Source organism: Lagopus leucura, unplaced genomic scaffold (assembly GCF_019238085.1).
Source record: "Lagopus leucura isolate 7727_CA_CO unplaced genomic scaffold, USGS_WTPT01 Super-Scaffold_100008, whole genome shotgun sequence".
NCBI classification, from domain to species: domain Eukaryota; kingdom Metazoa; phylum Chordata; class Aves; order Galliformes; family Phasianidae; genus Lagopus; species Lagopus leucura.
Window position 1 is genome coordinate 34,046,754 of NW_024962265.1, and position 12,756 is coordinate 34,059,509.

The 12,756-nt window shown below is 42.3% G+C and overlaps 1 protein-coding gene across 1 annotated transcript; it reads left to right on the forward strand.

Moving 5' to 3' along the window:
• Window positions 1-1,973: 1,973 nt before the first annotated feature.
• Window positions 1,974-12,498, forward strand: CCT2 (chaperonin containing TCP1 subunit 2). The gene is made up of 16 exons (XM_042872877.1): window positions 1,974-2,055; window positions 2,600-2,674; window positions 3,109-3,174; window positions 4,058-4,169; window positions 4,621-4,697; window positions 5,603-5,715; window positions 6,580-6,782; window positions 6,968-7,068; window positions 7,156-7,283; window positions 8,686-8,789; window positions 9,362-9,481; window positions 10,094-10,222; window positions 10,317-10,420; window positions 11,251-11,350; window positions 11,714-11,855; window positions 12,185-12,498. The coding sequence occupies exons 1-16, from the start codon at window positions 2,053-2,055 to the stop codon at window positions 12,213-12,215; spliced, it is 1,608 nt and encodes a 535-aa protein (XP_042728811.1). The 5' UTR covers window positions 1,974-2,052; the 3' UTR covers window positions 12,216-12,498.
• The last annotated feature ends 258 nt before the right edge of the window (window positions 12,499-12,756 follow it).

The window sequence follows — 12,756 nt, forward strand, 5'->3', positions numbered from 1 at the left end:
CTTGTAGCAAAATATTGCAACGAGCAGAGATCAGAAGGTACAGCTTCAGCATTGGCATGATCTGCTATTGAGTATGTATGTGTATTTTTAAGTGCAAATAATCTTAGCTAAGAAGGCTATGTTGGTTATTTGATCTCTGGGGTTTTCTGGGGGTTGTACATATAACTGTGAAGCACAAGACTTGTTGTCTCAGTTCATGTTAAAACAACCCAGAACGCAGCTCATTTATATAGCTCAACTTACACCACGATAGCAGAAATGTGAATTAAAATCAGTATTAATTCAATGTGCATCTTACAAATGCTCTGAGATAGAAGTAGTTATTATCTTTGTTTTTTTTCCAGTCTATTACCCAACCCAAAACTTCGGACATTTTTCTCTATATCTATGATGGAAACTGAAGATGCTGTAATTGAATCAGTACTCATTTTCAGAACAAGACTGGAGTGAAACCATGTCCCATTCCCTGAATAGAACAAAAAAACCTTCCAAAAAATCCTACACTAGGCATCCTTACATTGAGAGACAACTATGAAAGGTGGCAGAGTTTTAGGAGGTTGTTATAGCTCTCTATTGGGAAAGACACATGGCTTTGGCCAGCCTGAGTCTCGAACACACACTCAGAGATGTTTCTTGGGATGTGTTTTCTCAAAAGGCTTGGCTTTTTTAGCCAGAAAAACAAAAAACAAAAAACCCACCCACAACATTGGAGAGAGCACAGTCCCAATCTCTGGCATAAGTAATCTGACAGTAAGAGAATGCCAGTTAGAATACGTTCTTGAGGAATAAGTCATAGAAACCAATTTATATGTATATCGTAGAACTGTGTGAATTGGAAGGGACCCTTATCGGTCATTTAGTCCACCCCATCTGCAATGAACAGGGGCATCTACAGCTACATCAGGATGCTCATAGCCCCCCAGCCTGACCTTGAGTATCTCCAAGGACAGGGCATCCACGACCACTCTGGGCAACCTGCTCCAGTGTCTCACCACCCTTACTGCAAAAAACTTCTTCCTTATGTCCAACCAGAATCTCCCCCCTGTTAGTTTGAAGCCATTTCCCTTGTCCCATCACAACAGACCCTGCTAATCTGTCCCTTTCTTTCTTGTAGCCCAGCTTTAGACACTGAAAGGCCTCTATTGGGTGTCCCCAAAGCCTTCTGATAATTGACCAGCTGATGAGTATCAGGAGCACAAGCTTTATGAGGATTAGCTAGGGGCCTGGGATTGTTCAGTCCAGAGGAAGCTCAAGGGAAACCTTATCATCCCCTACAACTGCCTGCAAGGAAGTTGTATTGAGCTGGGGGTCTGCCTCATCTCTCAGGAAACAGCGATAGGATGAGTGGTAACGGTCTTAATTTACGCCAGGGGTAGTTCAGACTGGGTATTAGGAAGAATTTCTTCTCAGAAAGAGAGATGAGGCATTGGCACAGGCTGCCCAGGGAGGTGGTGGAGTCACTGCTCCTGGGGGTGTTCCAGAACCATGTGGCACTGAGGGCCGTGAGCATGGAGTGGTGGGCTGATGATTGGAATAGAAATCTTCATGGTCTTTTCTAGCCTTCATGATTCTATTAATGATGCCACGATTGTAGGTGGCAGGCTTTTTGTTAGCAGAAAAAAAAAACAGCACCAGGCTTAGGTCGGCACCGGCACAGCTGTACTTCCTAGAGAACTGGAAGCAGTGCTCCGGGTGCCCAATGGGAAAGCGCTGAGAGGAGAGGGACCGAGAGGACTGCCTCCCTGATCTAATTCTGCTTGCTTTCAATGGGCCATACGGGCGATACAATGACACAAGCCTGAGGCCGGCTGCCAAGCTCCCGGGAGGCCAGCCGCAGGCGCGCGACGGAATTGAGAAGCGGGCACGGCAACCCGCGCGGAGTTGGCGCGGCAGCGGCCGTTCCCGCCTCCGCCGGGGGGGGACTACAGCTCCCACAGCGCCGCGCGGCGCCTCCGCCGCTTCCTCTGACGGCACTTCCGCCGGGCGCTGGTGCTGTGGCGGCGGTGTGCGCGCTCATCCCGTACCGGAGGCGGCTGGGTGTCCCGCGGCAGCATGGTGAGTGGCGGGCGGCCCCGCGCCGTGCCCCCGGCGCTTCCACCCCAGGGGGAGAGGAAAAAGAAGGCGGCGCGGAGCGGCGGGGGAGCCCGCGTGTGGCGTGGGGGAGGAGATCGGGCCTGGAAGGTTCCAGAGCGCGCACGAGGCGCGCCCGTTAGGCCGCGGGCGGGTCCCGGCGCCGGGGGGGGGGCCGATGCGGGGATGCGGGGTGGGCGCTCGGCCTGAGGCGCTGCCCGGGCCGGCCCTGGGAAGCGAGGGGATGCCGGCACGCTTCTGGTCGCGTCTCTTTCAGCAGACGCGGTCTGTCTCACCGTCTCTTCACCGCGTAATTCACGTGATCTGTCGGCAAACAGATCGCGATACGGATTTCAAACAAGGAGTCGGTGTATTCAGTATTAATGTTCTCGTTATCAAAGCCAAATGGGCCACGGGAATTACTTCAGCATTAAAACTGTTCCTTAAGATTGCTGGTGTCGGGGTTTTGTGTTTAAAATGCGGTGTTTTGTGAAAGCTGCAGAAGTATTCTCTGCTCTCGCTGTTGTAGGCGTCCCTTTCCCTTGCTCCCGTGAACATTTTCAAGGCAGGTGCAGATGAAGAGAAGGCAGAAACCGCTCGGTTGGTAAGTTTCTTCTCTAAGATAAACTGGTGATGCTCTGGATAATGATAGTCGTTCTTTTAAGTTTACTTCCAGTTTGTGGTGATGTAGAGCTTCATCTGCCTCTTATTGTCTTTTGCTGTTGCGGAAGATAGAAGTGTTTTGTGTATATCAACAGAGTTCTTCTGTATCTCAGCTTTGGAGGTTCACAAGAACCTCCTAAAACTTCCTCAGAAGTCTTTTGGCTCTGATATGTAGTTTAGTGCTTACTGCAAAAATGGAATACATTTTGTCTCATTGTTGAAATGTAGCATTTAAGGAAATTGGAACTGGATTCTGCTGGGAGTTTTCCTGTAGAAGAGTTTGGTTAAGATGTCCCCTTGGAAATTATAGCTTAGCACTTACTTATTGCTTTAAAGTATAAATAATTTTCTAAGGCATATTTGCTTTCATTACAGTCATCCTTTGTTGGTGCAATTGCTATCGGTGACCTGGTCAAGAGCACTCTGGGACCTAAAGGCATGGTAAGATAGCTGCAGGTTCTCAGTGGTTCTACCTGTTGATCTGTGGCCATGACCCATGTAAACCTCATGAAGTTTCACCAGGCTAAGTGCAAGATCCTGCACCTGGGTCAAGGCAATCCCAAACATGAACACAGTCTGGGCAATGAGTGGATAGGGAGCAGCCCTGTGGAGGAAGACCTGGGTAGATTATTGAATGAAAAGCTGAATATGAGCCGGCAACATGTGCTTGCTGTCCAGAAAGTCAACCGTTTCCTGGGCTGTATCAAAAGAAGTGTAATCAGCAGAGACAGGGAGGGCATTTGTCCCCCTGTTCTCTCTTAAGAGGGCATGCCTGCAGTACTCTGTCCAGGCCTGGGGTGCCCAACACAGGAAGAGCATGGAGCTATTGGAGTTGGTCTGGTAGAAGCCACAAGGATGATGAGAGGGCTGGAGCACCGCTCTTACGGTGACAGGCTGAAGGAGCTAGGCTTGTTGAGCCTGGAGAAACAAAGACTCCAGGAGACCTCAGTGCTGCTTTCCAGTACCTAAATAGAGGCCTACAGGAAAGCTGGGAAGAGAGTGCAGTGACAGGACAAGGTGTGATATTTTTCCACTGAAAGAGGGCAGGTTTGATTAGATATAAGGAAGAAATTGTCCACTGTGAGGGTAGTGAGGCCCTGGCACAGCTGCTCAGAGAAGCTGTGGATGCCCCATCCCTGGAGGTGTTCAAGGCCAGGTTAGATGGGGCCCCGGGCAGCCTGAGCTGGTGGGTGGCAATCTTGACTGTGGCAGGAGGTTGGAACTAGGTGGTTTTAAATGTCCCTTGCAACTCAAACCATTGTATGATAATTTAGTTATAACAGTTAGTTATTTTTCAAACTGTTCTAATTCTTGCATCATGTAGGACAAGATTCTCCTGAGTACTGGCAGGGATAGCACGGTGACAGTGACCAATGATGGTGCAACCATCCTGAAAGCTATTGGAGTTGACAACCCAGCTGCCAAGGTCTTGGTTGGTGAGTTTCTAACAGTCTAATTGTCGTACTTGGAATTTCTTCACTTGCAACTTTCTTATGTAGTTTTAACTTCTTCATAGAAAAATATTCTACATGGTGTGAGAAATTGACATATTCTGTGATAGATATTGCATATCTATACTTAAGAGCATCTGACTGGCCTTACTTCATTTTGGTGGTGATCTTTAGGCACAGGTTGAGAGAGGGATGGCTTTTGACCACTGACAGGTTAGAATAGGTCTGTGTTGCAAACAAACAGGGAATTTGAAGGGTGCTGTGTTTGATTTGCATCTCAGGTTTTTCTGTGAGTTACAGTTTGACAGCCTCTTTGGCAGTAAAATTCTTTTTTTTTCCCGTAAAGTAACGAGAGAGAAAAATGCTCTTGATTACAGCTGCCACGGGTGTTCAGTTTGTTGTAAATCCAAGCATTAATGCAATGGCTTTCTTTTAGATATGTCAAAGGTTCAAGATGATGAAGTTGGTGATGGAACTACGTCTGTCACAGTATTGGCAGCTGAGTTACTGAGGGTGATGTATTAATGTTTTTAGATGTTTTTATATAGGCTGCATAGTCCTGGGATATCAATAGGAGATGTGTTGCTGATGCTTATGAAATGGGCTCCCAAAGGATAGGAATACTTTGCCCCATTGCCATTAAACTGATGGGAAAAAACCCTTAGGTACTGTCTTCATGTATTTTTTGAAATATATTTTTATATTTGTGGTCCATATAAGTTATAAATTCACAAATATTTAGATTTGGTACAGTTAAAAAAAAATTCTCAATATTTCATTTTGCTCCTTTGAAATCTTTTTCCACTATGTTAAGGAGGGGAAAGACCAACCTTGTCAAATTCTGTTGTGTGCACAAGACCTGAATTCATAACGTTCCTTGTAAACACAGCACATTGAAGATTACCAAACGCTATATTTGAAGTCACTGTGAAATAGATCTTAGAACTGAAGAACTCAAACTGTACCAGGGGAATCAATGGTCATGGTTTGTAGATCTGAGATCAGGAGCATCTGAGAAATGGCGTGTCAGCTTGCCGACTTCCTTGCAAAAGGAACTTTGAGGGGGTTCCTTGCTCTCCTCTGGGCCCCCACTCCACCTTATGTTACAGATTTAAGTGAACAAGGAGCTGATGTGTAACTGATGTGTAACCAAGTGAGAGTTGGCTGTTTTGTTGCATGTGTCTGGTTTCTGTTTGTATTAGAATTAGTTTTGTTTCTTAATTCCAAGGGCAGATCGTAATTGCCTAGATTGGAGGAGGGAGTGGAAAGGTGCCTAGAATGTTCTTCTCTTAGGTCTTCACTTTATAGTTCTGATGCTTTTGCTGGCATTCAGAATTTTCAGACTACTCTGAAATGTCTTTCCTAGTTAATGTAAATGTCCTGTGTAAAAAAGCCAATGATTAATTTTGTTCAAATAGGAGGCAGAATTGCTGATTGCAAAGAAGATTCATCCTCAGACCATCATTGCAGGTTGGAGGGCAGCCACAAAAGCTTCCAGAGAGGCACTCTTGAAAGCAGCTGTGGATCATGGGTTAGTAATGTATAGTTGCAGTAGCTCTTTATAAACTATTTGAGATGAAAACTTATCAGTGAGACTTAAAGAGTGCTGGGAATTTTTTTGCTGTTTGAAAGAAGCAGAGTGATTGAATTGAATATTTGGAGGAAAAGACTACTTTTGAGTTTGGTGAGCTGTAGAAGCTTTGTGAAACTATTGAAAATTACTTGTGGTATTCAGAAACAGAAAATGAACAGTAATTTTCCCTATAGGCCAAAAGTCTGAGTCATTATTTCAGATCTCTTGCTGTGATTTTAAGAATGTTTGAATCCTTTACGTGACGGCACAGGCTTTTCCAAGTGCAACGTTTTTGTTCTTAATCAGTCTGAACCATTTTTGTAGTGAAATTACACATTATAGAATGCCAGCTCAGTATTGTGGTACAATTAGTACAAGGACAGTGAAATAAGATTTTTTTAAAGCCTTGATATAGGAAGAAGCACCAATATCTAGTTACCAGTGTAGGTTTAAATGTTTTGCCATGTTACATAGCCAAAAATCTTGGATGTCATCATGACATGCAGGTTGCTGATAGAATATGTGCTATTATGGTCCCTGATCAAAGCAGCAAACTGCGGGTAAGTCACTGTAAGGCTGAATTGATTTTGTAAAAGTAAAGACAACAGTTAACAAAGTACTATTTCAACAAAAGCTAGGCTAAATTAAACTAAAACCAGCTTCAAAAAAGTCTTTCACCTGTGGCTTCTCCAATTTCAAAATGAGTAATGGATCTTATCTCACAGCACTAAGCAGAAATGCCACGATAGTGATAGTCTGGTGGTACTTAAGGCTGTGAAATTGAGGCCTACTAATGGAGCTGTGCTGCTGCCTTTGTTGTAGTGACGATGAAGTGAAGTTCCGTGAAGACTTGATGAACATTGCAGGAACGACTCTTTCATCAAAATTACTTACTCATCATAAAGATCACTTTGTCAAGCTGGCTGTAGAAGCTGTTCTTAGATTGAAGGGTTCTGGAAACTTGGAGGCTATCCACATCATTAAGAAACTTGGTGGAAGTTTGGCCGATTCTTACTTAGATGAAGGTAAGTGTTTGTGTGTTGGCTGTAATTGTGCTTAAGAAGGGAAGCTGTTACAAGTTAGACATTGCTATGGTAATACTGAATTGTAAGGCACAAGAGTTTTGTTTTTGCAGTAATATAAATGGACTGCTGTCCTTTCTTAATTTGAAGTCTTAAAAAAAACCCACCAATATCTTTTATTACTACAGGCTTTTTGCTCGACAAGAAGATTGGTGTAAACCAGCCCAAAAGAATTGAGAACGCAAAGATTCTTATTGCAAATACTGGTATGGATACAGACAAGATTAAGGTATGTGATAGAACTACTGTTTTGAAACAGCGTTTTCATAAGCAGAATTAACTGTGCAGGCTGAACTCCTTGTTCTCTTTAATTTAGATTTTTGGCTCTCGTGTTAGAGTGGACTCTACAGCAAAGGTTGCAGAAATAGAACAGGCAGAAAAGGAAAAAATGAAGGAGAAAGTAGATCGTATTCTTAAGCATGGAATAAACTGCTTTATTAACAGGTATGTTTTCTTGGAAAAGAGGTAGGGTTTATAATGCAAACACAAAGTAGTGAGGTTGTAATACTGTATGTATATGAAGAATATTATTTATACCTAGATCTGTAAAATTAGATGATGCTGAGGCAAGTGTTTCCTTTGCACCTTTCCTTTGCACCATTCCCCTCCCCTCTCCCCTGCCCCCCCAATGTCCTGTACACTATTGTCCTGCTGCTTGGCTGTTTGGCTGTTCTGTAATTAGGGATCCATGGCGAAGCCCAAGTAGTCTAAGTAGTGTTGCTGTAGTTTTAGCATAACTAGTGATAGATCTATGAATCTGGGAGTCTTTTCAGCTGTGTCACATCTCACTACATTCTGTTCTAGTGTAAGCAAAAGAGTGGTCTGTCTAGTAGACGTGGTACAGATGTGTAGAGTCCTAGAGGCAGGGCTCCAGTGAGTGGATTGATGGAAGAAAGCTTCAAAGCAGTGCAGAAAGAATTCTTAACTTCCCGTTGCTATGCAGTGTTCCCTGTAAAACAGGTGGTGGCTGCCCTAAGAAGTTCAGGTAGCCATCAGTCGTTGTAGCCAGGCTAATGATATTCTAGTTAGAATGTATTAAGTCTAATTTATTCACTGGTAGAGTTGATTTCTGCTTATAGCCATGCTGTAGGTCTCTTCCACATCTCACATGCTTACCACTTAAATACGACTGAGGAGATGTGTGATAGGTCAAGGCAATATTGATTTACAGTAGGAAGAATCTTCTCTGTATGTAATCAGAAATGCCACCTGTCTCTTTTGAAGATAGATGATAAGTATCTATTTTCTTGAGGTGTCATCTCCCAGCTTCTGAATTCCTACAGTCCTCCTCTAATTTGGAAGGGAAAAATAATTTGGTTGTTGACCGCGCTTTGAAGAGAGGAGAATCCGTATAAATAAAGAAGCACATGCTTTTCTCTGTAGTCTTTTAGCTGTGTGTGTGTGAAAGACTGGCCAGGTACACACAGAGTTGTGTGCTGCTGGGAGTTTGTGTTGGTAAGGAACTGAAGAAAGCCTTTGCCGTGTTGTTCTAGCTCACCCTGTATAGAATTGGCAGCTAAGCTTCTGTCAGGCACCTAGAATCAAAGGGCTTGGAATTTAAAGCATTGATAGTGTGTCATCAGAGGCAATGTATTCAGAACTATAGTAGTTGGAATTTTTTTTTTAGTAGTTATTTTTTTTTCCTGTTGTTGCTGTTTGCTTGTGTGTGAGTGTAACTTTGGGTGGCTGGTGCCTCACATACAGCTGTGCTTGTAGCTTTCAGAAATCTACGTCCATGCTGCTAAGAATTGGCTGTCCTTTGTTACTCTGGTAACAGAGGTTGTAGAATCTTTCAAAACATCTGTTCTTTCTCTGATGGGAAGCTGTGCCTTTGCTCTAATTGTAGACAGCTCATCTACAACTATCCTGAACAGCTTTTTGGGGCTGCTGGTGTCATGGCCATAGAACATGCAGACTTCGCTGGTGTGGAGCGTCTGGCTCTTGTTACAGGTATGTAGACTGCTGTACTGCCTGCCACTTGGAGGGCCACGTTATTTTTTCTGTCTTCAGTAAATGTCAAAGATTGATCTGTGAACATGGAAAGCACTTAGAATAAGCTTTATTTTACACAACTTGCATACAAACATGTATGGAGGGCTATGAAATTAACCATCAGTAACTTTAACACTAAGTTGTGGATTTATCAAATCAGCATTCTTTCAGTAGCAGATGACTCAGTTTCTGTTTTCAGCATATAACATTTCACTTGTAAAATGATTGATTCTGAATCCTTCCTTCACAATGATGAAAACACGTTTTTTCTACCAACTGTGAACAAAGGGTGATGGCACTAAGCGAAAAATAGAAATACAAACTGGCTAAATTATCTTTGGTGTTGTAAAAATACTTCAGATTAAGTCCCTGCTTGATAAATGTTAGAAAAGTTTGAAAAGTTGAAAAGTTTTTGTAGAAAAGGGAAAAGATACTTTAGCCATGGGAAGTGCAGGATGATAAATTTTCTTTCATTTTTTGGTCTTGGCTAGAACTGTGCTTTTTGACTTGGTATAATCTTACATTTGTAGGTGGTGAAATTGCATCAACCTTTGATCACCCTGAGCTGGTAAAGCTAGGAAGTTGCAAGCTTATTGAAGAGGTCATGATTGGAGAAGATAAACTCATTCATTTCTCTGGTGTGGCAATGGGTGAGTGTTTTAACAGGGATGGCATGCTGCAATATCTGTTAACTCTGTGCTAGCACTGTTCAGTTACCAGGATGGCAATGCCATGTAATGACTTACCTAACTTTTTCTGAATGCCTTGCTCTTCAATAAAGCATGATTCCTGCACAAATACATCTTCATGCTTGAAAACTGTTCGTTTACATAACACTGAACATTTACATAAGTGCAAGTGTGGTATCCAGGATTTCTATTTGTGGTGATTAAATTGACGAGAGGAGTAGCAGTCTGTCATGCTTGAAGAACTGGCTTGCTTGTTCTAATAAAATACCAGTACCGTAAATTTCCAGGTGCTCGTTTTGAGGTAAAGGATTCACTTTCTATTAAATTAGGAAAGATTTGGAGCAGCTCACTGATGAAAGCAGTATAGTACACATCATTTCAATCTGCCTGTGAAATGTCATCACGCTTCCCCTCTTCCTCTCTGCAGATCGATTACTTTATGTGGAATTTAATTGCGGCCATAGCTAAAACCATTTCAGGTGCTTTGTGATATCGTTGTCTTGTGTCGTGTTAACACTCATGTTATTGTTTTGGTTTGTTTGTTCTAAATCTTCCTGCATTTGAACTTTGTAGGTGAAGCCTGTACCATAGTTCTGCGTGGAGCAACACAACAAATTCTAGATGAAGCTGAGAGGTCTTTGCATGATGCTCTCTGTGTTCTTGCGCAGACTGTGAAGGACACTAGAACTGTTTATGGTGGAGGTGAGTATTAAAATCTCTGTGCTATGGACATGATACACGTTTTGTATTACTATTCAACTCATGTATAAAATACTTGTGTGTCTTCAACATACAGGTTGTTCAGAGATGCTGATGGCTAATGCTGTTGCAGAACTTGCCATCAGAACACCTGGCAAAGAATCTGTTGCAATGGAGTCCTTTGCTAAGGCTTTACGAATGGTAAGTTTGTTTAATCAGAGTGCTGGATTAATGTAAAGCTACAAGAGCTCGTTGGTTTATTGACTCCTTGTAGCAGGCAGTTGCTTCTCTATCCAGCTTCTGGTTTTCTCAAAACTCAGAACTGAAGTACAGCAACGTATCTTGGATGAAAAATTAGGGTTTCTACAAAAGCCCTTGTGTTCTGTCTAATTTTATTTGTGCTCTAGTGCTATCCAGAAGTTTCTAGACTCCTGCTGGAGATTGCATCTTAGTAGGAATTAGAGTACTACAAGAAAATAAGTTTATAGGATATTATGCTGCTAACAGACACTCAGTGTGAGGACCAGTTGCCTTCCAATTTCTCTATTTTAAATTAGGGAAACCCCTCCTTAGGGAATTAGACTGTGAGGAAGCATCTCTCTAAAAAAAAAAAGTAATTAAAGAGTGAAGTAAGACTTGGCATTACCTCTTCTGTCAGCTCGTGCAGGTTTTGCAAACAGAGCGATGTGGTTGGTGCTGACCAGGAAGCTGGATTCTCAAATCCTCCAGTTGTAATTTGAAGCGATTAACAAAGAGACGTATTTCTTTCTGTTCATATAAAATATGGTGACAAATCTGCTGATGCACTTCTGTCCTCTCAGCGGTTGTCTTCCAGTTTTAAACAAACGGGTGGTTGGGTTGGATCGTGTTTCCTCAGTTCTGATCAGTGCAACAGATAATCTACTGGTTTTGATCAGCTGCTCTTCTTGAAACTGAATAAGTAGCAGTGTCAAAGTGTGTGATGTTTTTGACTGTAGGAATCAGTCCATGTGTTAATTAAAACCAACTTGTGTTTGTGTTTATCTGCTTAGATCCCAACAATAATAGCTGATAATGCTGGCTATGACAGTGCAGATTTGGTTTCTCAGCTCAGAGCTGCTCACAGTGAAGGGAAGACAACTTATGGACTTGGTAAAGAGCTTGATATTATTTCTGTTCTTGGGTTGGTGTTTGAATGGGGGGAGGGGAGTTAGACTTACTGAACTTGGTTGTCACTAATAAATTCAGCTGGAAGAACTGAGTATATTGATGGCACAGTAAGTGTGCTCATGTAAAAAATAATAATAATAAAAAAAATTGGAGAGGAATTTTGTACTTAAGGCAGGGACCTTGATGTGAATGACTTTATTTAATACCTCCCCTACTATCAGTATGGTTCATTTGAGCAGGTAAGCTGTTGGGTTGTCAACTTCTGGTAATTTCCTTCCAAGTAAGCAAGAGAAGGAAAAAAATCCATACAAAACAAACTACTTCTTAACCTGTGCTTTCTTTCAGATATGAAAGAGGGGATCATTGGAGACATGGCAGCATTGGGAGTAACAGAAAGTTTCCAAGTCAAGAGACAAGTTCTGCTGAGTGCAGCTGAAGCAGCAGAAATGATTCTTCGTGTAGATGACATCATTAAGGCAGCACCGAGGTATGACTAGGATGTTGAATGTGCAGCTGCTTCTGAAATAGAATCTGCACCTAAAACAAAATTGTGTTTGTTGCAAAGCATAGGAAGAAGTCTTACTTCTAGGCAGGTTATGCTGCCCCTACAAAGTAGTTTGCACTGTTTTATGACTCAGTTCTTTCTTAGTATGGCCAAAGCTTGTGTCTTATCACAAAAGACAGTACCATCTCAAAGCTGTGAGATGAAACTAGCACTGAATGCAAAATGTCAATTGAAAAATAAAGGCAGGTGGGGGGAGGCTGGTCGACCTCTGCACAGGGGAAAGCTTTCTGAGTTTTCTTTTTTCTCCCCAGAAAACGCGTTCCAGACCATCGCCCATGTTAAACTTCTCCTGGCACCTGAGACTGCGTGGACCAGATCTCACTTAGTAATTTTTTTTTAATGATTTAGTTTTTGTGAGGTTATGGAACAGAAGCTTAAGATGAGCAGCTCCATCAACAATGGCAAGAAGAAAGTGTTTTCAGCTTCTTTTAACTTATTTCGGTTTATGTGTGTTGTGGGTAAGATTCACTTCCACATAAAACATGGGCTTTATACACCGTACAGCTTCTGTTCCTTTCCATGTTCCACTTAAGATACACAGAAATAAAAAATAAAGTTCATCAGTGTTGTGTTGGTCTTTGTGTTTCGTATCTTCACTCAGACTTAAGATGCTTTGAAGTGAATGCTAAAGTTAATACTAGGGTTGCTCTCTCACCTGCTGTATGTGCCATTATCACCTTCTTTAGGTTGACTTTGTTCAGTTGTTATAAGCAGTTTATTCCAGACCTGGCCGTATAGGCTTGGAATTGAAATCCAAGAAATAGGCTCTAGAGTTGTTAGCCTTTTCTAGTGATTGTGGAGTACTGTTTGTTTTCTGATGCTA

Excerpts from the sequence above, each read along its gene's own strand:
- CCT2 (XM_042872877.1), top strand. Across the intron at positions 2,675-3,108 it reads AGGCAGAAACCGCTCGGTTG|TCATCCTTTGTTGGTGCAAT; the intron begins GTAAGTTTCTTC and ends CTTTCATTACAG. Across the intron at positions 6,783-6,967 it reads CGATTCTTACTTAGATGAAG|GCTTTTTGCTCGACAAGAAG; the intron begins GTAAGTGTTTGT and ends TTATTACTACAG.